The following is a 27300-nucleotide window of genomic DNA, read 5'->3' on the forward strand; positions in this document are numbered from 1 at the left end:
AGCCACATTCTCATTGCACATTCATGTTATAGCAGAGCTAATATTTTCATATGGGCAAATTTTTACTTATATGCCCTAAGCAGAAAGGCATAAGCCATTAATTCAGGGAGTTGTTCCATAACTACTGTTTTCTATTTGTATTAGCATAAAGTAATAATCATAAAGGAGAAATTTACTGAAAGCCTCTGACAGTTTTTTTTTTAATCTCCAGTGTTCAGACTGCATCATAGTGCTTCCGATACAAGCGACAAAAACCGAGTTAAAAGCAGATTAAAGAAGTTTATTACCCGAAGACCTTCCCTGAAAACTCTGCAAGAAAAAGGACTTATTAAAGGTACAGGACATTTTATACTTTTATTGTAGCAGTGATAAATGAATGTGCCTCTGCAGCCATAGCTATTCAGCTCTAAAGGAATATTAGGCTATTTTATTCTTTTTAGGTTGCTTATTAAATGTTCTACTCTATAAGGGAAAGAAAAAAGAAAAAAATTGCTCAGAAAATAATCCTGAGAAAATAAAAGATGTATTATAGGATTGTTGCAAAAAGCAGAACCAGGACTTGACTAGTTGGCTCATCAATAGAGCATTGGCCCAGTGTATGAAAGTTCCAGGTTTGATTCCTGGTCATAGTACACAGGAGAAGTAACCATCTGCTTCTCCACCCCACCCCTTCTATCTTCTCTATTTCTTCCTATCTCTCTTTCCTTCCTGCAGCTGTGGCTTGAATGGTTTGAGCAAGTTGGCTCTGGGTGCTGAGGATAGCTCCATGGCCTCACCTCAGGAGCTGAAAATAGCTTGATTGCCGAGCAACAGAGCAGTGGTCCCAGATGGGCAGAGCATCACCCTGTAGGGAGCTAGCCAGGTGAATCCTGGTCAAGGTGCATGCGGGAGTCTGTCTCTCTCCCTTGGCTCCTCTCACTAAAAAAAAACAAAACAAAACAAAACCAGTTTTGCCCTGAGAGGGTTTGAGGAACAGAGAAGGGATATCTTGTGGCCCATCAGAATGACTCCATGTCTCCATGTGTCTGAACAATCCCAGTTTATACTTACTGTCCCAACATACTTAATAACAGCAGCCCTTTCCACTCTCAGGCATATTCTGATCTGCATGATAAATCATAGTCTGAACTAAACTAAGAAGTAGTACTAGGAAGAAAGTATAAGACAAACTAGTGTCATGAAAATTTGGGGATTTAGAAGACTGAGAGCTCAGACTAAACTTAAATACACAGGTGTTTTTGAAAATATATCTAAAGTAAAGAATAAAATATCCTAGAGCAACCTAGCCATCAGAATAAAAAAAACATGGACTCTGGCATTTGACTGACTGAAATTCAGACCTTGGTTCTGCCACTCATTTGTAATGACATTGAACAAGTTATGGTATCTCTAAGTCTCAGATAGCTCACCTGTTATATGGAAATACTTTTATGCACCATTGAGAGAACTATTGAGAGAAATGAATGAGATAATTCAGGTAAAGCATTTACTAGAGTTTCTGAAACATAAGTATTCAAAAAATATGCACTCTTATTAATATTATTATTATTTATTATGTTGTTATTACTGTTAGTGTGCCAGATAGGTGACAGGATGGATGGAGAGGTCAAGCCAATGATACAAATTTCAGTAACTGGAAATTATTTTAGAGCTCACACAACAAACATGTATTACTTTCCTGACCAAGAAAACATATGCATCCTATTCATTATCCTTCATTATCCTCCCCAGTTTTCAGATTTTCTAATGAATATATTTGAAAACTAAATAGAAAAAATTGAAAATAGCCTACAATAAACTCCTAAAATAAACTTTGAGAACAAAGTAAAAGACTGATTGTTATAGAAGTGAAAATGAGGTATAATATATAATCATTTGTTATGAAGAAGGCAAAGCCGATTTTCATATTTTTAGCAATACTTAATGTGAGAATTATTTTTAATGCAATAACTGACCTATCAATTTCAGTATATTTTAAATAGGTAAATCTGTCACAAAAGGCATCTAACATTCTGAACAAATGCTGGAAGATGAAATGTTGTGAAGCATGAACATAGATATCACTAATAGAGTGGAAAATTCTTAGAATGTACGCATTTGGGGATAGAAATAGCACATTCTGCAAAGCGGTTCATCTCAGACTTTTACTCTCTGAAAATATGCCACAGGAAGTATTTGATCTTCTACTGACTCAATTACATATAACAGTATAATAGTATCTTCATTTCTACCTTAGAATTTATCCCATAGACTATCATTTTCTTAGACAGAATTCAGTTGCAGTTTACCTGCCATCTTGGAAAAATACATATATAAAACCAGATTAATAGCTCAAAAAATCCCAATCTGAAATAAAGTACAAATATTTTATGATGCTGGCAAAATGAAGTCTTTTAATTCAGTGACAGGGTCTGGCCCCAATTAAAATGCTAAAGCATTTATAACTGCGGTGCTCTAGAACTGGTCTCAGAAAGCAGCAGATGAACTGGAAGCCTAATGCACTCTTCATGCAGATGTAATGGAACCACTGAACACAGTCGCTGTGTGCATTTCCTATCTTAGAGCCCCATTAAATTTTCACCATAGCTGACCAATGAGTCAGTTTCATTAGCAGGGCTATGGAAAATCTTTGTGAAATTCTGATTTGATAAGCTGCCATTGTTGTCTTCAGTGGAATTTTCTTCCAAATACAGATCATATGCAAATATAGTCACTTCTTGGGCTTGTTTCAGTTTTAACTGACTTTTTAAAGACTTTTACTGAATTATTTTTTAACTGTGTAAAAAGCATTAAACCAATTTTTAAAGCTACAGGCCCAGTAAAATTAAGTACTTCAAGTTATTTTCTTAGCATATCTAAGGCAAAAGACTGAAAAAGCAATGATATCAAGGTTTTTGAAAGGTTACAAAAAGTCATATAAAATCAACTAATGATTAAGAGTTAAATTGTTAATTTCTCCAAGTAAAATAAAATAACTCTTTCAAAGACAATTATTTAGAAGAAGATAATGGCTTTTAAAATTGTTCTGCAGTGCATTTGCCTATAGATTATAGATCAAATTCCTTAAACCAGTCATCCAGATCTCAAATACAGGCACTCATTAGCAAGGTTCAGGAGAGCTGTGCGTGGTAGACTGGGTCTAACACTGTGCTTGCTGGCACCTGGGAAGCACTTTGCGGGGCCACAGACACATTTCAAACTGTTTAGTCTTTCATATAATGTTACCAACAAGTTGAGAGGCCTGAGCTTTGCATTCAGCCAGTTTACACTGAACACCCCCTGTGGGTCAGCAGGGCCTGTGCTTTACTGACTTTATAATGCCCAGCATAGATGTAAGAAGAGAATTGTCCCAAAATCATATAGTCTACACTCAGTCACAAACCCTTTCTTCAAAACTTTTTTTGTACCCTTGGGTCTTGGCCAATACGAGAAGTCATTGGTGCTAATATTGATCTGGAAACAGTCACTTGATATGGCTGCATTTTCTGATTTCTTTAATAATGATTAATGAGGACACATTGTGATGCCCATAAAGGGCTAGCAGGTGACTATGAATGATCACTCCATGGAAGAAAATCTTAACAGTACATGTGGGTGTTGCAATCATTGTGTCATTGCAGTGGTAGCTACTGAAAGCCTTTAATTTTCGCAACTACTTTCTTGTTTGGCAATGTGGGAATGATGAGTGCTTTTTAAATGCATGAGTTTATTCCATTGATGTCTCCTTGGAAATAAAACTCAAATCAATTTAACTTGTAAATTATAGGCTAGAGGGTACATTATAAGGTGGTAGGTATGTTTGTACATTTTCTCTACTTGCTTTGGAACTGAAGTCCTAACTCTTTAGCATCAGCCAAACTACTTTATGTAATCTTTCAAGCAACAAACAGCATTGACATCCAAGAATAGAAAACATTTGGCAACTCAATTTTTATTTTATTTTTTTAATTTTCATTTATTCATTTTAGAGAGGTGGCAGAAGAGAGAGAGAAAGAGAGAAGAGGGGAGGAACAGGAATCATCAACTCCCATATGTGCCTTGACTGGGCAAGCCCAGGGCTTCGAACCAGCGACCTTAGCATTCCAGGTCAACACTTTATCCACTGCGCCACCACAGGCCAGGCTGGCAACTCAATTTTTAGAAAAGATAACAATTGCTTGTTTTTTAGGAGCAACTAGTATTTCCTATATCAAATGATATAGAGTTGTATGCTTAGAAAGTAGTTTCTTTCATGTTCATATGGGCAGAATCATACTGGATGGTATTAGTAGAAATTGAAAGCAATGTTGAACTACTTCTATTTTTTAATCAGTGTATTATAAAGAAAATTACCTGTTTAAAGATTAACTGGTATGTCTGCAAGATTTATAATGCAAGACAGTACTTTCTTGCCTCATCCCAGTTCTGCTCCTTATGGAGCAACACGTGGAAGTATTTCTATTTGTAGTTCTTCTGGTTGTTGCCACTATACCTTACATATAATAATTCAGGGTATAGGTTTGTTTACTTTTGTCAATATTTTCCTTACCTTTAGCTTAAGAGTTACCTCAGATTTCTTTTATAATAGGCATGAATTCAACTCAATTAAATAAGATCTTATCTACCTGCCCCTCTTCCTCCCCAAATATGCATGGTCAAATGCAACTGGTCTAGCAGTTTCTATTGGCTTTCTCTAAAGCATTCAGCACACTTAAATCTCTATTTATTGTTCTACTAACCACAGGGAATTGAGACGTACTGCCTTCGTTGACATAATGAACATTGTAGTGCCCTCTTCCTCTCTCATTGCTTCTGTCTTCGCTATTGTTACTTCTATTTACATCATGAAAATTTATATTATTTCACTGGTTTTTATAATTGTAACATTTATCATTGATTCCAAAAGTTAACAATCAAAAAGCAGCATTCATAAGATTATGATTATGTAAGGTTGTTTATTACAATGCCAAATATTAAGACTTCCTTTTCTGTTCTTACAATATTGTGACCCCTATGACCCTCAGAATGCCTTCTGATCATGGTAGAAAAGATCCTTCTTTTACATTTGAAGGTTCTGTTTATGCTGTTTCACTACCATAATCAAGTATTCCATTCCCCTCACCCCATATTTTACATCAAAATGTGAAAAAATTTCTCATCAGCATATACTTCATATTGATCATGTAAATAATATGCAGTCTTTGGCCAAGAAATGTGACAGACTGGATTAGTATATCTGTGGGTCCAATGCTGTGACTATGTACCACATAAATAATATTTTTGTTTTTGAAGCTTATGCTCCATCATTTGCTTATATTCATGCAATATTTTAGTTTGATATATTGTTTGATTGTGTGTTTTTCATACAAATTCCTCCCAAAATTTTCTTTTACTTTTATTTTTGAATGTTTATGTCAGTAAGGGTTTAATTATCTCAATTAAACAGTTTATATATTCTAGTCTCGAAATCTCTGCTCTTTCCACAGAATATCTTTTAAAATCCTTCCACCATCTTACATTAATTTGGATTGGTTGCTTTCCAAGCTTTTTGCCTTTTTTACCCTGTGTCATCCTTTTGCTGATATTCTGAGTTGTATCACTGTCTTCTGAATCTCATGCATCATCTTTGTTGCTTTAAATTATTTTATTATCATGTAACAACTCTAGTAACTCATTTCAAAAGCTTGAGATCTTGACTATCTAAAAATAGCTTCAATATACCCTCATACTTGATCAATAGTTTAGTTGGGCATAAAATTCCATTGCCTTTGATTTTTTAAAATTTATATAATGATTTTTAATGAGAGAGGATGGGAGAGAGACAGACACTCACACACATGCACATACATAGAGAAACACTGATTTCTTGTTCCACTTATTTATGTCATCATTGGTTGATTCTTATATGTTCTCTGATGGGGGATCAAACCCACAACCTTGGCATGTTGGGATGGTGCTGTGCACAACTGAGCTACCCATCCAGGTTCTAAATTCTCTTGACTTTAGAATACAGAGTTGTAGATTCCACTTTTTATTTTTGTCACTTTGATTTTTTTTTTCTTTCAGAATCATTGGGATTTTTGTCTTTATTTGAGATTTTATAATCAAGATAATGTGTATAGTTGACATAATTTTAACAATTTATTGTGCTTGGCATTCAACCTGAGGAATTGTGATTCTTTTCAGCTCTGGAATTTTTTCTCATTATTATGATGTTGATAAGTTTATTTCATCAATTTTCTGTTTCTTTTTTGGGATATTTAGGATGTGGTCATAAATATTAGATCATCAGAACTGATTTTTCTCATATTTTGAAAGAATTCTCAATTTTATCCTCCTATTGTTATATGAATTTATTTTAACTTTAGCAATTTATTTCCAAATTTTTAGATGCTTTTATTATTCTGTGTTCTTTCTTATATATTTCACTCTGTCACATGCCAAAAGGACAAAAACTTTGTTGACCATTCTACTCCCATAACTAACAGTAAGAATGGAAATTTGCCATTGATAAATATTAATTAATTGAGTAAGTAGGAAAACAGAAAGTAGTTATATCTTTTTTGACTCTTTTAATGATATAGGTAAAATGTGTTGTCTTTTTAGACTTTTGTGGTTTTATTTTTTATTTTAAAATGTTCTTTTCAGTCTTTGAATCATTATTTCAAAGTAAGATTCTTTCTTACATGTATTTGTCTCATTTTTTTCTATAACATCAGTACTTGGTTCAAATGTCTGGTGGGCAATGGTTATCCATTCTTATTATATAATGAAGCTGCATAAAGACTAACTATAGCTCTGTAAACATGGGTAGAACTTGTCAAGGATATGCTTTTGCTGTAGGGTGATCTGTAGGGACTCAAACTTACCTCAATTATCAAATATTTCCAAAAGATACAGAATGACTCATATACCCTTAATTAACTAAATTAACTTTTATAGATTTTTTTTGATGATAGAAAATTTTTAATTTCATTTTACAATTAAGAAAATTGAGCTTATTTAAAATCACAGCAGCTCGCCAGTTCGAAACCCTGGGCTTGCCTGGTCAAGCCACATATGGGAGTTGATGCTTCTAGCTCCTCCCCCCTGTCTCTCTCTCCTCTCTGTCTCTCTCTCTCCTCTCTAAAATGAATAAATAAAAGTAAAAAAAAAAAAAAAAGAACTTATTTAATTTCAGACCCTGGCCGGTTGGCTCAGTGGTAGAGCATCGGCCTGGCGTGCAGAAGTCCCGGGTTCGATTCCCGACCAGGGCACACAGGAGAAGTGCCCATCTGCTTCTCCACCCCTCCCCCTTTCTTTCTTCTCTGTCTCTCTCTTCCCCTCCTGCAGCCAAGGCTCCATTGGAGCAAAGATGGCCCGGGCGCGGGGGATGGCTCTGTGGCCTCTACCTCAGGCGCTAGAGTGGCTCTGGTGGCGACATAGTGACGCCCCGGATGGGCAGAGCATCGCCCCCTGGTGGGCGTGCCGGGTGAATCCCGGTCGGGCGCATGCGGGAGTCTGTCTGACTGTCTCTCCCCGTTTCCAGCTTCAGAAAAATACAAAACAAACAAACAAACAACAAAAAAAACCCTAAAATCACAGCAGCTTTAGAATTTGACTAAGCTAGGTTTAAATCTGGATTCTGCCATCTCTCAACTATAAAATTTAATATTTGGTTACTGCATTTTTCATTTATAAAATTAACATCATGAGATTTAAACGAAACAATATATGGAAAAAACCTTGGAAGAGTCCAGTTTATATTAACCATTTAACAAAATCTTTCCTTCTTTCCTCCCTTCCTTCCTTCCTTCCTTCCTTCCTTCCTTCCTTCCTTCCTTCCTTCCTTCCTTCCTTCCTCCTCCCTTCTTCCCTTCCTTTCTTCCATTTTTTTCCTTCTTCTTTTTATCTGTTTCTTTCTTTTGCTACTTAGATTTATAAAGTAGATTATGATCACAATGTCGCCAGAAAACTATTTTTCTAAGTATTTCTTTAAAGACTGAGAAATTAATCCAAGCAAGTGTCAAGGGAAGGCAACAATAATTTGCTTACTTCAAGAGAAGTATATAATTTGCTGTTGGCTCATATTTATCTTTTTGGTAATTTTTATCATAGTACTCCTTACATATAAATGAACATGAGATCATTTTATTTTCTATTTATAACCATTTACATAGTGTCATCTAATTTCTAGAACATTTCAGTAATTTCCTGCACTGACACAACTAATCGTTTAAGGTTGTCATAAGAATATAATGTCTTTTAAATTATAATACTTCTGTAAAATCTGTCAATTATATTGAGAAGTAAAGAAATATTTGCCGGCCCTGGCTGGTTGGCTCAGCTGTAGAGCATTAGCCCAACATGTGGAAGTCCCAGGTTCAATTCCCAGTCAGGGCACACAGGAGAAGCACCCACCTGCTTCTCCACCCTTCCCCCTCTCCTTTCTCTATATCTCTCTCTTTGCCTCCTGCAACCAAGGCTCCATTGGAGCAAAGTTGACCCGGACGCTGAGGATTGCTCCATGGCCTCCACTTCAGGCACTAGAATGGCTCCAATTGCAGCAGAGCAATGCCCCAGAGGAGCCAAGCATTGCCCCCTAGTGGGCATGCCCGGTGGATCCCGGTTGGGCGCATGTGGGAGTCTGTCTGTCTGCCTCCGCCCCCCCCCCCCCGCTTCTCATTTCAGAAAAATACAAAAAAGTACAAAATATTAAAGAAGAAATATTTGCCATTCAAATTGAAGATACATTATAGCCCTAAACTTTTAATAGCCATATTTATGAATGAATAGCAAAATCACTGAGTTAAGAGGAGAGTATTTTTTTAATATTGATAATTTGTTAGCACAGATATATGACAGAGTAACCAGCTTGTCACATATTAATTTAAGCAAAAACTATATGAGCAACACTGCAATATACCTTTGAGTAGAGATATGCTCTAACTTTGTCACTTATTCAGTGTTAGTCTGAGAATAATTGTATTTGAATTTATATACTGGGGCATGGGTCTATCATTGCTTGATCCTGAAATACTCTCACAACTTCCACAATATGCACTAATGTGCTTAAAAATATCTTGTAAATCTTCTTTTCTTTAAACTTTTTTATGGTTTCATAATTGAACTGTGATCTTTACTAGTGAGCTATGTCATGATTTAATATTAGCCAAAATTGATAGCCAACCTTAAGCTTCTTTATCTTGGCCTATAAGCTTCCTCGTTCCCTTGTATTTATGGTTCCTAGGAACTTTCTGTTATTTAAAGGCTCTTGGGAACAAATGTGTTGGTAATAGAGTACCACATAGCTAGCTTTTCTCAATAATAAAACACAGGTCACCATGAGAGATGGCAAATGTTGAGGAAAAAAAGTGCACCTGGGTAACAGGTTAAGCCCATGTCTTTTAAAAGCCTGTTATCCAAGGAGGAAATGATTCAGGTCTTATGAGATATTGAAAGCAGAATAACTTTAGAGCAACAAGAGAAAAATGAGGTCTAGAAATGGAAGTGAATTAGGTAAGGGGAAAAGGAATAAGCCAGAATAATAAATTGGTTTCCCGGTGATTCAAGAACTTACTTTCTTTTGAGGAAAAGATTTTTTACACTGGCACTAGTTAGAATTTAATATTATTTGAGATAGTGACTTAAAAATGCTTGATTTTTAGTATCTATAAATGGTTTTATTAGTAATTTCCTGGTATAAGCCATTATATTTTCTGCATTTGCAGATAATAATAACAACAATAATCTCCCTTTTCCTTCCTTTCAATTACATTTCTTTCCCTTTGAGCCAAGTTCTCCAGATTTTTCCCCTTTTCTAGTTAAAAGAAAATGCCAAATAATGTCAGGCTTTAGTCCTGACTGGATGCCAGATAATAGCCATGCTCAATGCTGGGAATATAGGATGAACAATACCCAACTGATGTGTAACCAGCATATTAGCATACTGTTTTTAGTCAATGACCTCTAAAACTCACATTAAATCTTTCCCTTGCAGTAAATTCTGGTTTTATTCCTTTCATGGACTATCTATCCTTAAAAGATTTTGTAGAGTTTTGGCGTACCCTACTCAATTAGTCTAATCCTGGTGCCAGTTTGAGGTATTGTCTCTAAGCCTTCCACTTTCAGGAGCGACTAGTTTCTGTACAATAAGAAATAGAGCATGAACTTCAGTAGGAAAACACTAATAAGTAAAGACAGGTTTACTTCATAACATGAAGCTATAACATGTTCTTAGTGTACTGTGTGCTTGAACTCAAATTGTGTGTGGATGTAGATCATAGAAAAGACACAGAACCTCCCCTTCCAACCCTGACATTGCACCAGCCAAGATTTATATGCTGTCTGAGGCATATCCTCAACTAGTTGCGATGACCAAGAGTCAGGCTAACGTGATATTTTCTTTTCATATCAGGAGGCTACTGCCCTCAGGAGAGGTGGTCTATGACCATTCCAATCCTCTATTCACATCCTAAATCTTTCTTCCATGAAACCACCTGAAGAGAAGAAAGAGAGACAGGGCCTCATCAGTGTTCACAAGAATCTCCTTTTTGAAAGGTTAGCATCTATTATTGATACCCTGCTGTTCTCCAGCAGGTCTTCTACCACGTAGTTCCCTCGTGATGCCTAAACCCAGCTTCACAAGCAGTAGAAGATCTTTAGCTTAGTTCTTGTTAGATTTCAGGACCTCTGTAGACCCTATGAACTGTATTTGAAGCCAGCACTGGCTATTCACTTTCTCCTTTGCTGTTTTTATAGTTCTACTTCTTACACAAAGTGCTAGCTGACAATTTCATTTGATGGTAAAGTAGATGATGGAGGGAGAGGAAAACAGAATTTCATCCTGACCTGAGATTGATCACTTGAACAAATGTATGAATAAATGCTTCCTATGCAGTGAGATAAGTTGAATTTTCTATAGCACTTGAGAAAAGAGGTCCCACTCCTTTCTCACTCATGATTGCGATTTGAGAGTCCACATTCTGTGTACATTGAATGTGTCTTAAAAATAGTACATATCAGAGCTCTCACAACCACTATCTCCTCAACAGGGTCCACAGTCAGCAGATGTGTGGACTGCTACAAGCACAGGGAATATTAATATCGAAAATTCGTTTTGACATATCATAAGATTAAGATGGTACTCTTTTATTTCCTTTAGCATTACTGACAGTTTGGCTTACAAATATTTCCCTTCAAATGCATGTCTATTATAAATCAATTATATTTCACAAATTCCCAAGGTAAATAAGAAAGGAACTGTATCATTTCATTTGTGGGGGACAAATTTTGTTCAATATAAAAAAAAGATTGCTCCCTTTTGACTTGTTATAATACCTGATTAGTGACATTGTAATTTAAACCAGCCTCTGTAAATTTAGTCTTCAGAAAAATAGCTCCATGTTGCAAAAGTGCTATACTAGTATTTCTATTTTTCTCTGCGGGAAGGAGGCAAAAAGCTATATCAAAATTTGGATAATCATAATTGGTGGCCTGTCAGTGTTAGTCAGATTGCAATGTGGAGAGGTATATCTCCTTACTTTTCTTTGAAATTGACTATATTGCTCTAAGTGTGTTTTATCAAAGCATTTTCTGGGGCAACAGATCTGAAAACATAAACTTTATGTAGCATTATTCTTCCTTAGATATTTCCCTTTAATATGTTCTTTCTTTTTGAAGATAAAATAAAAGTACATAAAAGAGTTCTGGGAATAGGCAGCTATATGTCATAAACACCCTTCACTCCCCCTGGCCCAGGGCCCCCGGCCCCTGAAAGTTGGAAATGATTTGATTGAAGTGATGACTGCCTTGATCTTGTTGGAATACTCCTCCTTCTTCATTGTCTTCCTCTCTCTATGGGAGGCAGCAACCCTGTCATGGAGTCATTCTGGGGAGGGAAAGAGGTATTTCAAGCAACCGTATTTTCCAAACACAGAATTGAGACACATGGCCTGACAATGACATAATAGAGACTGTGCTTCAAGATCCAGAACATATGGTTGAAAGAGTTTTCTTATAAAAAGCAACTATTAAGGTAGTTTCTAGATTCTTAGTCACATAAGGCACATTCCTCCATCCCTTTCATTCGCATTTAAAAATATTAGCCACAAATCAGAAGACTGTCCAGTTTCCCCTCAAGCATATTGTTTGGCCAGTGCAGGGAGCACCCTGTTGACTAGAAAGTTAAATGTGCAGCCATCAAGGAAGCAATGCAAACCAGACTGCCAAACATATTATGAATATATTGCTCTTCTTAAAAATGCTAGTTGGTTTTTCATACTGGAGTATTGACTAACTGTCTGTGTTTGATGTATGGTTTACCAGCCTGATGTCGACTTATGGTTAGAGCTTAACTTGTTAGTTCTGCTTTTGCAGCCAATTCAGAATAACTACAGATGCCTCGAGATATTAAAATTGACTGCTCAAATGGACTCAGTGTGGGGGTTTCATTGGTTTTAAATTGATAACAGCTGAAAGAGTGAATGATTAAAGTATACATGGCATAGGACACAGCTCTTTCACAGGAATTCTTGTGAACAAACTCCCTTAGTGTGGGAATTTTTTCATTCTTTTTATATCACAGTTATTTCTAAGTGATCTTGGGTTGAATTTTTAAATTGCCCCAGAATATTCAGGAGCCGGCAGACAAAATAATTCCTGAGAAACTGGGATAAATTTTGATGAAGTGGGTTTCTATTCTGTAGGGAACATTTAAAGTTAAATAGCATTCCATAAGGTGGTAATTGTGTCTATTTCCCAGGCATTTGAGTTAAATAAGCTGTATAAGAAGCATAAACTGTCATAACAGAAGGGTTGGAGTGTTGTGTACATCTCTTTCTTCAACTCACAAAAACCGAAGCTCCAAAGTGCCTTATCACAGATAAGTCAAACAAAGCCTCTTTTTTGCTTTTTTATTCTCCTGGGAACAGTTATTTGTTTCCATTATTTAAAAAGATAATCCGAACACTTTATTCTTACACAGGAAGAAAAAGAACACAAAAGAAAAGTTTAATCCCCCCCCCTCAAGTTACAACACATATAAAAAAGGTTTTATGAAAATGCACTGACACAATATAATTGTAGCTTAGGGAAAAAGTCCAGTAAAGAATTCAGAGAAATTTAAAGAGCTTCATAAGATAGAAATACCTGTTTATACACGCCTTCTTCAACTTACATTTGTCTAAGAGCTCACTGCCCTTACTACCCAATTCTGTGACTAACTCCATTCTATTTTCAATTGTTTCTAGGATTTTCCTTTGATATTCCATGAAAAATATATTAGAAACACTTTATACACCTAATAGAGGATATCAATCTATAATAATAAAATAGGTTGGAATTTTTTAAAGAAATATAAACCTAAATATTATGTACCCTTTTTACATATTAATTTTTAAATGAAAAACTAAAACATTGTGCTCAGCTAACATATACCAAACATGTAGCACATATCAACTGTTAATTACAGTTCATGGAAGGAGAGACTTAGATAGATTTGACAATAACATTGGTGGACACTAATACATATATACAATACATTCGGACATGTAAGATAGTCAAATTAAGAAGATTGCTTTAATTATGAAACAAAATAAATCTTATGTATTTGGTCAATATTTATAAGAAAATATGTTACATAATTATTGCTTAAATTTTACCCCAAATTATAACCTGTATAGCTGGACTAAATCTTAAGATTGCCCAACTTTATGCCTCCCTGAGGTGCATGGAGCCGTGGAACCATGCTTTGTGTGTTGAGACGGGTAACTTGTGCAGATAGCCATATAAGAGGCTGTTGCAAAGATTGACATTTTCATAAGATCTATTTTCTTTAGAAATGTAAGAGCACAAGAGAAAAAATTTCATTCTCTTTCAACAGTTGTTGAGCTCCAATTTTTTAATGATTTTCTTATCTATCCTTATTAGACAGGAGGGAGATTTTAGAAGAGATGTCATCCAAGTTAAACACATGTGAGGGTCATTAACTTAAATATATCACTCCTAATGTGTCTCTTTGAACTTGGACCTCCAACTCATAAGAGGAAAAGAAAAGATGGAGGCAGGGGCCGATTGGCCTCAGTTAACCTCACAATGAAAGAATCTATCATGCTAGAGGCTGAGAAATAAGAAAGCAGATGGTCTGAAAATATCTTGAGGACATCTAAATATCTTCATATTCCAAATAATCTAAATTTTACTCCTCCAGATTCCCTCATCATTTTTACCACCACATACATTTATTCTCTGAGGAGTAAAATATTGTGTTTACTTCTTTTGTGACTCCACTTTTTAAATGCATTGGGGCCTTGAGCATGTTACAATTTTTCCATCTTAAAAAATTAATTAGCATAGAAAAACATTCAATATTATGTAAAGAATTTGACAAGACCTCATTTAATGTTTTTTAGAAACGATTAACATGTCAAAAGAGGAAGTGAGAGCTCATTTTGGTTATCAATCTGTTTACATAATTACCAGTTAAAGAAATCAAACATTTTAGGGGGGAAAAGCAAGGTTAGGCCCTTTCTTTATCAAAAACAGAATTCTCAATGATGTCAGATATCTCTAATTCTCCAGCATGTTTCCTTTATTTGTATACACACTTGCATTGATATCCTTTTAATCAGAAAGATCACATATTTATAGTATGAATGAATACTCTTGAAGAAAAGTAATACTGGTCATAAATACACTGTTAATCATATGACAAGAGACAATTACATCTGCGTGTGAGGTTATGTTCAACTCAAGATGCCACAGTAATGTGGAGAAAATATTCCAAGAGTGTCTATGACATGTAAGAATATGTGTTCCTAATGTTATTGTATTGGGTCCTGCATTAGTAAAAATGCCTTTCTCATGCATGGACAGCAGAAGCCCTGGCGAGGAGGCTGTAGCCTTCTAAGGGATGATGGACAGGAAGTGGATAGTGGGGAAACAAGATATTGCAACCTTGGGCCAGTCCAGAAGATAACAAATGATCTATTAAAGAAAGCTTGGGAGGTGAGATGTTATATCCAAAGAATTGTAGAGATGGTATGTAGTAAATACTTTTGTAAAGTTTCAGTGAAACTTGACATCACTTCCCTGTGATGACCCAAAGCCATCTGTTCCTGCAATCAGTTATTATAGTATGAACACTACCACAAGCCCAAAGGGAGCTTCTGTCTCCCAGGTGAGGAGCCAGCAAAGTCTGAGAAGCTGTTGTGGATCTGTATTGAGTTTCAGTTTCACATACTGAGTTGGATCATAGGTACTCACCTGAGATCTGCCACAAAGAGTCTGCATTCATCAAGTTGGCACACCACCTAGGATAGGGACTGTCTAAGCAGCCTCTGCTGGAGAAGGATCCCAGCCTGTTGCCCCAATTAGTACCAGCCTAGAATCCTAGATACAAAATATATCTAACAGGAAATACAGCCTATTCTTGAAAAAAAAAACAGCTACTTGAACACAAAACTGGACTTATTTTTATATCATGTTTATGTATATTTAGAATGTTTGAAATAATTAAATATATAAAAGACTATTTACCACATGGGGTCTGGCTACACATGATGTGAAGTGGAAAGGTGGTGGTGACCAACTCCCTGTGCTATTTGAAAGAGCCATATATGTTCTGTTTTACACAGGTCAGCAGCGTATTGCTGTCATTAAGCCATAGAGATCACCCAATGTTGAAGTAGATTTGAAGTCTAGTCTTGCCTTTGCTGCTCCCTTGCTTTGCAAATTTGGGTAAGGTAATAAAATCTCTGCCTTAACACTTTGGAGATAACACCTCTTAGGACTGTTGATAGCATAGTAAACAGTAACTGTTAATTCTTATACTCTACTCCTAATTCTACTCTTACTACGTCATGGCATATTACAAATGCTCCTTCTCCTGAAGGCAAAGTAGGCCTTCTGAAAATTGCCAAGCAGATAAATTATGGTTCGATTCTCTGACAGTGCATTAGTCAAGCCAACATTTTGAGCATTCTGTGTGCCTAGCACTGTGCTTGTAGCATTGCACATAGTATTCAGTAACAAGGAGGAAGAACTAGGCTTGCATTCTTTTATGCTTTGATTGTTATTAATATTGCCTGCTTATATGTGTTCTTTGAATCACTCCATTTTAAGAGGATACAAAGTTACATAAACAGAGTCCCCCAAGTAATGAGTAAGGGAGATAAATGTGCAACAAATATGGTACAATATAATCAAATGTCAAATGTTTAAGGGGCATTCAGGTCACAGATTATTAAATGGAAAAACTGTGGGGAAGATTAAAGTTTCCTTTATGATCTTTAAACTGAGTCTTGACTTAGACATTTGAAGGTGTGGAGAAATGGGGAAGATGTTCAAGGTACTCTGTGGTGGGGAAGCAGGGTAACTGTAGAGGACTTGATGATAAGTGTGCATGGCCAGTGTATTGCCTAGTGCCAGGCTAAGGAGTTTGTGTTTGATTTCATAGGCAATTTTAGTATATACTTAATACCCATTATTTTTATTGATTTGGCAAGCATTTGTGAAGGACCTACCATGTGACAAACAATGGACCAGACACTGGGCCCACACAAAGATGTGTAAGATATGATTTCTTCTTTTAAAATTAGATACTCTAGCACTGCTTAGGAAGTGATATTCAAAGAAAAAGAAATCACTTCCAAACCCTGCAAACTAGGCTTCACTTTAGAATATCAATGAAAAAAATATATATTAAAAATCTATATTATGGATTTAATGTTTTTTATCTAAGTTTCTTTCATTCCTTTACCAGCAGCCTGTGAGTATGAATGAAGTAACCCTGGCATAAAACACAAATATCACCAGTCACGGCTCCCACCTGTATGATCACAGCTTCTCGTCCTTTCTTTGTCTCCAAAGTCTCCCTAGCTATTTCTGGGAGCACCTGGGGTGCATTGCATATTATAAGGACTGTCTGCTGCATGTTTCTCTTCTTTGAAAGTCCACTGCCTATAAACTGACCAAGGAACACACTAGCCATGGCCATGCGGCCAGGCTCTTCTGAGAGATGGCTGCTTCAGGGTGTCCAGGAGCTGCTGAAACTACGACATATTCCAGTCGTCAAACAGTGCTTCCATCCTGTGGTGTTCCCTGCATGTCTGGGCCCACTCTGTCACCAGAGCAGGTAGACAGAATGCCTTTTCCACAGCCACCTGCATGTTAACTTAGGGCCTAAAACAGCCGCACTTAGGCTTTGACTTTGGCAAAGTGAGAAAATAGTTTCTTGCCATTTTGCCTGAGTCTCTACACTCAACAGAAAGCAGATCTACTCCCTGGGAATTAACTAGGCTGTGTGTACCATTTTGTCATCTCTCTGACTTCTCTTCGACCTTCATAAGCTCAAAATTTCTCTTAAATCACTGTTTTTTTCAGCAACTAATATCAATGCTTCCAATGAGAGAGCCGGGTGGGGAACGTCACTCTGCCAATTCAGTAGGCAGACTCTGCTGAAATATTCTATTCTATGTGACCATCCCTCCACCACAGTAAGTTCCCGTTAACTGGAAAAGTCATATCAATGAAGAGCGTGCAATAAAAGCAGAAAGTGTACAATATACAGAGTGCATCTCACAGTGAGACAGTGTTTATTTAATTTTGTGGGCAGCTTTGTGACAGGATAAGGTGTTTAGAGATGTTATTGCATAGTCACTTTCTCTTTTTGTGTGTGACAGAGACAGAGACAGAGAGGGACAGAAAGAGACAGACAAACAAGAAGGGAGAGAGATGAGAAGCAACTATTGTTTATTGCGGCACCTTAGTTGTTCATTGATTGCTTTCTCATATGTGCCTTGACTGAGGGGGCTACAGCAGAACCAAGTGACCCCTTGCTCAAGCCAGCGACCTTGGGCTCAAGCTGGTGAGCCTTGCTTAAACCAGATGAGCCCACGCTCAAACTGGAAACCTCAGGGTCTCGAACCTGGGTCCTCCATGTCCTAGTCCAATGCTCTATCCACTGTGCCACCGCCTGGTCAAACTGAATAGTCACTTTCTATAGTCAGGGCTGAACAAGACAAACAGACTTGTGTTTGACTGGAAGCCCAAAAGAGACAAAATGTTTTTGAAAATGTGTGCAGCATGACCTACTAACTTGTGCTTATTACCCCTTCTCTCCAATTACATTCCTGGAAATGTCATTCAATTTCTTTGCATATAATAACCAATGGGTCATGTTGTTCAGAGCTTCCCACAGGAACAAGCAGTCCTGCACAAAGCTTACACACCTCCACAGACCAAGCCAACACTTCCACACAACCACATGATTCCCCAGCTCTTAATATGGTTTATTATAAAATTCTCTACCTGCCTCAAAGCACTTTTCATCAAAGCCTCTTTTAAGCTGAAGCGGAGAACGAAAGAATGCCTTTAACAGAATCCTGAAATAGCTTTTAACCTGAGGCTGAGAAGAGAAAATGCTTTTAACCTAAAGTGCTTTCCTCTCAGGTACTTCAGTGTGTACCTACCACTCAACATTAGTGGCTATAAGAACACCCTTAAGACCCAAATGAAACAGACTCCATTATAGATACTCAAACCTGTTATATTAATATATTACAAGTAATATTTGAAATCATTAAGCCATTTTACTCCAACTAAATTTAAATCTTTTCTTATTGAACTACACATTCATGCAAATAAATTGAAGCTTTACCACCTGGGATACTCAGAAATCTATGCTGCTATTAGGAAAAATACAGTGTTCTTCCCTAGATTTTACTTAAATTCGAAATGAGTCAAAAGTTCCTTACTCTCTCTGCCTTAAAAGAGTCTTTCAACTTTTATCAATCACTGAATAGCATTTCCAGCTTTAGTCCAATTTCATAGGGCTAAAAAGGTAAATTATTCAGAATTAATTCAATCAATTATCTGAATAAATTGTATGTATCATGTTTTCTTCTCAGACGTGTCACTCACTCAGAAATAAAAGTACTGATTGAATAAAAGTTGAAACTACTAAGGTAGTTTTAACTGCCAGTGAAGTTCTTACTAAGTCAATAAGTAAGCAGTAATCTAATCAGCAAGTTTTAACTTCACAGTGCTTACAGTAAGTTATGTGATTGAACAATTGAATTCTGGACAGTTTTCTATTCTAAGAATATAAGCATACACAAATATAGGATAAGGTAGAAAAATTGGACATCCTTGAATTTTCTTCCTTCTCCTTTTTTGCTTCCACTCTGTAATTCTAGAAAAGGAGGACAGGCCAATGAGAAGCAGAAAATCTAAATCTAAAACCAGTCTTTGCTAAACAAAATTTGGTCACATTAATCATCCAAAATGTACTAACACAAACTAAGCTGAAACCTATTTCTCTCATACTTAAATGAGCATGGCATAATCTTTAGATGGAAATCACTTTCTTTTATACGTTGTTTTCTCTCATTCATCCATTCATTCATTCATGTATTCATTTGGCAACCAGAAGGGGATGTAATAGAATAAAAGAGAAATACAAGTAGAAGAAATTACATTTATCTTGTTCCATTTTATAAATTTTAAAAACATAAATTATGTCATCACTCCCCTGCTCAATAATCTCCAATTATTTAAAATAAATCATACTTAAAATAATATGTAATATCCTTGGTGATCTATAGGGTCCTACCTGCTTTGGCCTCCGGGCTACCTTTTCGGTTTTATCTTCAACCATACTTCTTGTTGGTCACTTCAGTCCAGCCACACAGGCTGGCTGCTTCCCCAACACACACCACTTACCCCACAGCCTTGTGTACTTTGGCTCCTCTGATTGGATGCTCTCTCTTTATGTTGACTCATTTCTTCACTTCTTTTGGTCTCTTTTCAATGCCACTGGTTCAGAAATGTCTTCACTGACAACACTTGCTACTAGCTCTCTATCTCCCTGCCTTACTTCATTTCTTATAATACCTATCAACATCAGGCATTATGAGTTAATGTGTTTATGTGTTTGTTTTCACCATTTACATATAGGCTGTGTGTAGACCTTGCATTCTATTCATTATTCCATTCCTAGCAGGCATTAAAAAATACTCAGGAATACCCTGGCCTGAGTATAAGCTCAGTTAGTTAGAATGTCATCCTGATATGCTAAGGTTGCGGGTTCAATCCCTGGTCAGAGCACATACAAGACTCAACTGATCAATGCATAAATAAGTAAAACAACAAATTGATCTTGCTCTCTCTCTGTGTGTTTCTATCTCTCTCTTCTTCTCTCTCTAAAATCAATCAATAAAAAAATTTAAAATACTCAGGGATAGATAGATTAAATGGAAGATACAAAAATGCATAAAATATTCACTTAATCAAACCATTCTCTGTACTGTTGTGATTCAAAGCATATACATGTATGAGGAAGTATGTGTATAGGTATGTGTTTGTGTGTTGTGCTACTTTGGGTAAGCAGAGGGACAGATAAGTATAAGACAAAGTTACTGCCAAGAGTAGAACTGACATTGGAAAATGCTATATTTATTGCTTTATTTGGGTTCATAAACTCTTCATTTAAGTTACAAATTTGTTTTTGGCCAGTGGACTCACCAAAATGCCCACTGTATTCATTGGACCAAAATTGAGTTGAGTTCTATTTCCATGAGAGTTCAGAAGCTTAGAAAAATGGGACTAATATTTCCTGGAAGTATTGTTTGGGGTTGAGAGTGCAATTGGAAAGGGCAGAGACTGCTGGGAGCCTGGAGAAGGAAGGAGAAGACATTGAAGGCACTGGGGAAGAACTCTGCTGTTCTGTGTTGGTGGCAGCTGGCCTGTCACTGACACTGGGCAGCTCCCCTGGAAGGATGTTACTCCTGTAGCTAGCTGTTCAGTGTTGACTGGAAGCTGCAGTCTACACTTGTTTGGGGAGAGCTTTTCCATAGAGCAGATCTCTTCTCCAGTCTTTCCAGAGTGGAATTATCACTGTCTACCAGGGACGTTAAAATCTGTTAGGTTAAAGGAGATACAAGAGAATGAGTAAACATGTGGAGGGAAACTATACACAGAAGTGTATCTATTTAGAAATTCTATTTATTTATATTCCAAACTACTTAAAAGTTCAAATAATTAAGCTTTTTCCTGTATTTGCCTCTTATGAGAAAAAGAATTACAAGTAAACAAGGCGACGAGAGAGATTTACTTCCAGAGTGTATTAGAGATTCAGCAGAGAATCAGCCCAATTTTTGATATCTTTGTACTCAAAAAGCAGTAGCTGATGTGTTTAATCAAAGCCCAAAACAGCGTAAGATAATGCAGTGCCCTCTGAAGCACTACAAATAGATTAAATTCAATAGTGTTTGTTTAGCACTATGCATATTTTTCTGCATCTTTATTCAAAGACATAAACCATCAATCAACTACAGATTTACTTAAACCACCCATTTCTCCAAAAATTCTCAGTGAAGTGGTAGAATCTTTCTGATGAATACTCAGATGGAGAGTATTTTAAAGGAGAAAAAGAGAAGGTGGTGAGGACGGAAGTGGAGAAACATAAAAATAGAAACAAGACTCTTTGATAAGCAGTCTGAATGTTTGGGTCTGGAAGCTAAGTCTCTAAAGGAAAATTAAATGTCATTTATAGTTTAAAATCAAAGGATGAATTCAGTTAAATTGCTGAAATTACTCATGTTGGGAATTTTATTTTTGCCCTCTAGTACCCACTTCCTTCCCCTCCCTTATAGCACCATCCTGGGAAATGATCTGCCCCTGTGCGTAGCATTCTACAAGAAGAACATTCCCAACTGAACGCTCATTATCTGCTATGGAGACTACAAGGGCTATGCATTTTTTCTCACACCAACCCATTTTTTTAACTTAATCTCAACCAATGGGGCACTTGCTATTGGAACTTCAAATCTTAAGCATTGGATAGAGATGACAGTGCCGCAGTGGGGGGGGGGGGTAAGAAAATGGCACCCTGACCCAGCTCTCAGAGTTAAAAGACAATTGCCATGTCTCTTCCTTCTTATTTTATGGCTCTGTTAAACACCTTAGATTTCAAACATCTCTAAGACTATTCCCCAGACTCCAGTAATTTCTTTAATTAGTAAATTACTTTGAGTATCCACTAAATTATTTGAGTTCTCTTCCACCTCCACCCCTTGATATCATTCACATAAAATTTTTCTTTGCTTAAGATGGCCACAGTTTTTTCTTATTTTCTATTGCAGCCAAAAAACCTTCACAAACACACATCATGACCAGAGTAACTCTCTGGTGTGCGTGTGTGTGTGTGTGTGTGTGTGTGGCTGAGCAGTTCAGTTTGTTGTTTTACGTGCTCTGTTTTTCCTTTTTAAAATTTCCTTGAAGATGCAATTGGCCCTCTGTCCTGAGAGCAAATAACATCATTTTGAAAAACATGTGGAGACTGTCTCCCTGGGTAAATGATGATAGCACCGTCACATTATTTGAACATTTAACTGCCTCTATTGAGTAGTTTCCCTCATAGTTTTGATTCATTTGGAATCTAACTGACAAAGATCTCATTACTGGGTGTTCTTTCCATAATTTGTCAAAAATATCTAGCAGAGATGAAGGAGAATGAAGCTAATTTGTAATCTGGGAGACTTAACCTGGTTATGCTGATGAACTAACTAAATCGGTCAAAAGTTTGAGAGCTTAAAGATTAAAAACCACCGTGTCCTAGTTAAACTCTAATTCATTATGTAAACAACGTGATTTATAAGTGCAGTCATGTGGAAGGTCTATTTGTTTTTCTCACCAAAAGATGCTTTCAACGAAAAATTGCAGAAAATGGATTTTCTCCAACCGATGTGTTGTCTGCCACCCCGGTGTACGTGCTGAAGCAATACGGTGGGATGAGGATAGGATGATCACACTAGCCAAGGCCAATACACAGGAAGAAGATTCCAAAAATACTGGCACCCCTAGCAAGAGGTGTTTGCTAAATACAAAGCGTTGTTAAGAGAAGAAGAAAGGATTACCAGTGAGCCCACAGATGGGAATATAGGTGGGGAGTCGGGAGCTCAGGGTTCTGGGACTGCTCCCTTTTTTGAAATACCATAAGGAGGAGGGATGCAGAAATAATCCTTAATGTTGTGCCAGGACAACAGGCATGGAAGTTGAGAGGGCAAAAACTAGCTCATTAATGCTTACCAAAAAAGCAGAATACCTTCTCTCTACCTTCCCCTTTTCTTACACTCTTTGAAGATAGAAGGTTCTGTGGTTCAAGCATATTTCTATAATTTAATAACTCTTCTTGGTTTATCAGACTGTGAACTGTATCATATTTACAAATGAGTGACAATCCTACAACAGCCCTTTCACTTGACAATGGCATTTTAGTTAAATCTCTATAATTTACTTTCTTTTTATAGCATTTTTTGCTTTGCAAAGTCATTTTATGTGCATCATTATCTACTCTTACGTTATATAATTTGCCATGTTATGTTGAAGACTAGTGTTATTGTCAAATTTATTTCAGTTGTAATCGATATAAACTTGTCCAGACTTCAAAAGTAAGAATAGAATTTATTGGACTACTTAATTGAAAATTCCAAAGGGCAAGGATAGATTCAGGCATGGCTGGATCTAGGGGCACAAAAATGCTATCAAATCTTTATCTCCTCTATTGCTCAACTCTGTTTTCTACTCTGTTATCTTAATTTTCCAGTACATCTTTCCAGAAAGTGGCAGCATAACTTACAGAAGCTCAGACTCACATCACAACGTCTATAGAAAGAGGGTCCATCTTTCCCAATAGCACTATACAAAGTCTCAGGATTTACTCGACAGATCTACTTAGACAACATGCTCATCATGACTGAACCAATTACGGTGACTAGGGAGTCAAATGCATGTTCATGCCTAGAGCTAGAGTAGTAGGGTCAGCACTATTCAAAACAACTGGCAGCAAAATAAGAAAGGTGTCATCCCCAAAGGAAATTCAGGGTGCTCTTACCAGAGGATAGAAGAATAGTTATGGGGTCAGCAAAATCAACAGCTGTCCACCACAGTTTTCCTAACCTGTGCCCTCTGTATCAGTGGATCACACTGAGCTTTTCTGCCCAGCCTGGCCTTTTTTCTTGTGATGGTAAGCCATCTTTTGAAACATTAGAGACAATGTTTTGCCCATGTTTTAGTCAAGTTTACTTGGTTGCATTAAACAGAAATTCACTCTAATTTCTAATGCACCTCATGGCAAGGACATATGGTGCCTGGAGTTAGGCCTGAGAAAGTGAGGCATTGAGGAATCTCTGTTTCATTTACATCTCTCTGCAAATTAATTCCTGGTTCCACTCACCCTTTGCACATGGTCATCTCCCTAACTGGCTGCCCCTGGTCTCCAATGTCTAAGTTCAGGCAGCCTGACAGTTTAATTCACTAGAGCTACCCACCTCACTCTGCAGTATACCAATTCTACATTTTTTGTGTGAAGACATACACCAGCCCACCTTGGGCCACATGACAACCTTTAATTTAATCAGATTCAGCTGGAGAGCTAAGTCTTTAGACAACAGGGTGATACCTTCTTGGATGAGTGTAGCCAGTTTAAAGAGAGAATAGAAGTGAGAAGGAAATTGGGGGCTCTCTGGTAACTAGCAAAAGCAAACATCTCTCTTCTTTCTAATGAAATTCAATAAAACTGGCTCCTTTCTCACCAGGGAGCTATTAGCAATCAGGAAGGGATAATTTTTCCCTGTGAGAGATTGCCTGCACTTGCCTGGACCCCCCAGTAAGTGGCAGTAATGCACCTCCCCCATTATAATAACCAAAAATAGCTGATCATATTGCACCTCACCCCTCAGAGCACTGTGGCAATCAAAAATACCCTGCAATCGAAATTCTCTCCTATTCACGTCAAGTCAAAACGCTGCCCCAAGTCCAGTCTTTCCTTATAATGAATTTACACTTAAAAACTTCTTAATAAAGGAGTTTCTTTGCTGTCTGTACATCCTCACCTTCTCTTCAAATCTTGACTACAAACATCTGCTTTTCAGTTTCATCCTTCTATGAAAGCCATTTTCTTTACGGTCACCAACAGCTTTTGAATTGCCAAAATCCAATGAGAACTTTTCACCTTTATTTTCCATCACCATACTGTTACTTCTAAAATGCTTGTCTTAACTTCTAAATATCAACCTCACTGTTCTCCAAACCCTCTGATTTCTGCATCTCAGTCTCCTTCAAGCAAACAAGAAACTTGAAAGCCCTCTTAGACTGATGGGTTGTCTCACCTTCTGCATCAAGTAAACAAAATCCCTTGAATTGCCCTTTTTCTCAATGATCTTAGTGGAGGTCCTTATTTTTTTTTTTTTTTACTTTTTTGTAGAGACTGATGCTTTCCTGTCCTATAAAATTAGGATGATACTATCTACCACAAAAAGGTTGAGGATTGGTACAAAGGAATCTTGCCTGGCTTAGTGTAAATGCACAATAAATTTTCACTATTATTATCACAAACCATTACAATATCATTAATCACATTATAAGTGTTTGTAAGAGTTATTTCTCCCCCTAGACTATAAGAGATCATGCCTTAGGCATCATTGCATTATCACACTGGAGATCAGTGGCCAGCTTATAGTGGACATGTAATAAACAGTTACTGAATGGATGAATTACTCTTGGCATCCCACCATATGGTAGGTGCTCATGAAATATTCACTGTTTTTAATTCAATAGAACTGAATTGATTGGGAGAAAATACAGAATAAGAAGTGCCACAATATTAGGTGAGGTGTAATGAGTTTAAATGTTAAGGTGAGAACAACTTTTTTTGAGGCTCTTTCTTAGGGTTGAATCTAAAATGATGCATAATTCCATGTTCTTAGCAAATTTACAATTAGTTTTCCTTCATGTATTTGCTTTCCAGCTTCAGTTTTCATGTTCTATCAACTCTGTTTTTATTCTCACAGCATTGTTTAGATCACCAAAAACCCAGACACCTGTTCTCATCTGTATCAGTTAGCTGTTGCTGCATAACGAAGAAACACAAAATCTCAGTGACATACAGCAAAAAGCATTTATTTCTCATTTCTGTGGGTCAGATACTTTTGGTCAGGCTTGACTGAACAGCTCCAACTTCATCAGTAGGTCTGACTGGCCTTGCCCCTCACTGGGGTTGGTTTCTGTTCTGTGCCAGACCTATTTATTCTGGAGGCCAGACTAGAGGGGCAGTAGCTACTCTGCCCAGGGAAGCTCTTGTCTTGGCCATGGCAGAGAAGTAAGCAGGAAAGTGGAAGTCTGTATTATGTCTTAAGGCCTCAGTCTGGAACTGACATATTGTCATTTCTACTCACACTACATCGTCCAAACCAAGGCCAAGCAGAACATCATAGAAATGGGGAAAATAAAAAGTTGCCCATTCTTGTGAGTTTTACCACACAGCTACATGGCAAAGGATTTAAATGTATAAGTCTAACAGAGAAGATGAGACTTGTGAACAATGGTTAAATTTGCCATACCTCTATCCTGATTCTGATCTTTTTAACATCTTTCCTAGGCAATCACATTAGCCTTTAACTAACCTTAAACCTTAACTAACCATGTCCAATCTTCCACATGGTTTGTGCCCCAGATTTGGTTATAAATCTTTTAGTTGCAGGTGAAGTTGAAAATGACTTATATCATCTCATATAACAAAAAGTCTAGAGAAAGTGTTTTAGGATTGAGTTGAAAGTTCAATGATATCATTGGTGTCTCAGGTATTTTTTTAGATTTAGGTCTTTTTTTTATCACATTATCTTTTGTTTGCATGCTTGTTACCTCACGGTGACAAGATAGCTGCAGTAGCTCCAAGCATCACATGATTTCACATTGCTGTTCAAAGCAGAAGGAAAAAAAAGTGTGTTTTCATACACCCTCTCCTTTTATCAGAGAAAAGAAAAATCTTCTCTTATCATTCCCCAGTCACTTCTCTTTATTTTTCACTGACCAAAGCTATCTAATCATCCAAAGTTATAATGGAAGCAGATGTCATTGGAGAACATTTCCATGTCTCTTATGAGTAGACTCTAAAAACAAGAAAGAAGTTGGGAAGGGAATCAAAAATGTGTAAGAAACTAGTGCAATCTGTACACCCTCAAATAATTAACCTCTCTGACTTGATAACACAATTTTTATTTCCATTTAGAGAATAATACATCAAGATTTCTCTAAATAAGAGTGAATGTTTCCCTCAGCACACTGCAGTCTTCCTATCATTCTTCCCATCACTGATGCCTTTGTTTCCTTCTCCCTCATCTTCCCCAAGTGCCCTTGTCCTCTCTTTTAACTCTACAATTTAAGAATTACTTATTCTCAAGGAGTTAGCTCTTGTCTGGGAAATCTCCCATGCATGCTCAAGGTTAGATTGATGGCTCACCAAATCCTCCCGTGGATCTGTGCTTCCCCAATTACAGGATTTTG

General features: G+C 36.9%; 1 protein-coding gene across 1 annotated transcript in view; it reads left to right on the forward strand.

Annotated features, from left to right (window-relative positions):
• Positions 1 to 27300, forward strand: part of ARHGAP15 (Rho GTPase activating protein 15) — a 697775-nt gene that overhangs the window by 414414 nt on the left and 256061 nt on the right. The window contains exon 9 of the mRNA XM_066345184.1: positions 212 to 334. Coding sequence (XP_066201281.1) covers positions 212 to 334 — 123 coding nt within the window. The remainder of the gene's footprint in view (positions 1 to 211; positions 335 to 27300) is intronic.

The sequence above is a fragment of the Saccopteryx leptura genome, chromosome 7, assembly GCF_036850995.1.
Source record: "Saccopteryx leptura isolate mSacLep1 chromosome 7, mSacLep1_pri_phased_curated, whole genome shotgun sequence".
In the NCBI taxonomy this organism is placed as follows: domain Eukaryota; kingdom Metazoa; phylum Chordata; class Mammalia; order Chiroptera; family Emballonuridae; genus Saccopteryx; species Saccopteryx leptura.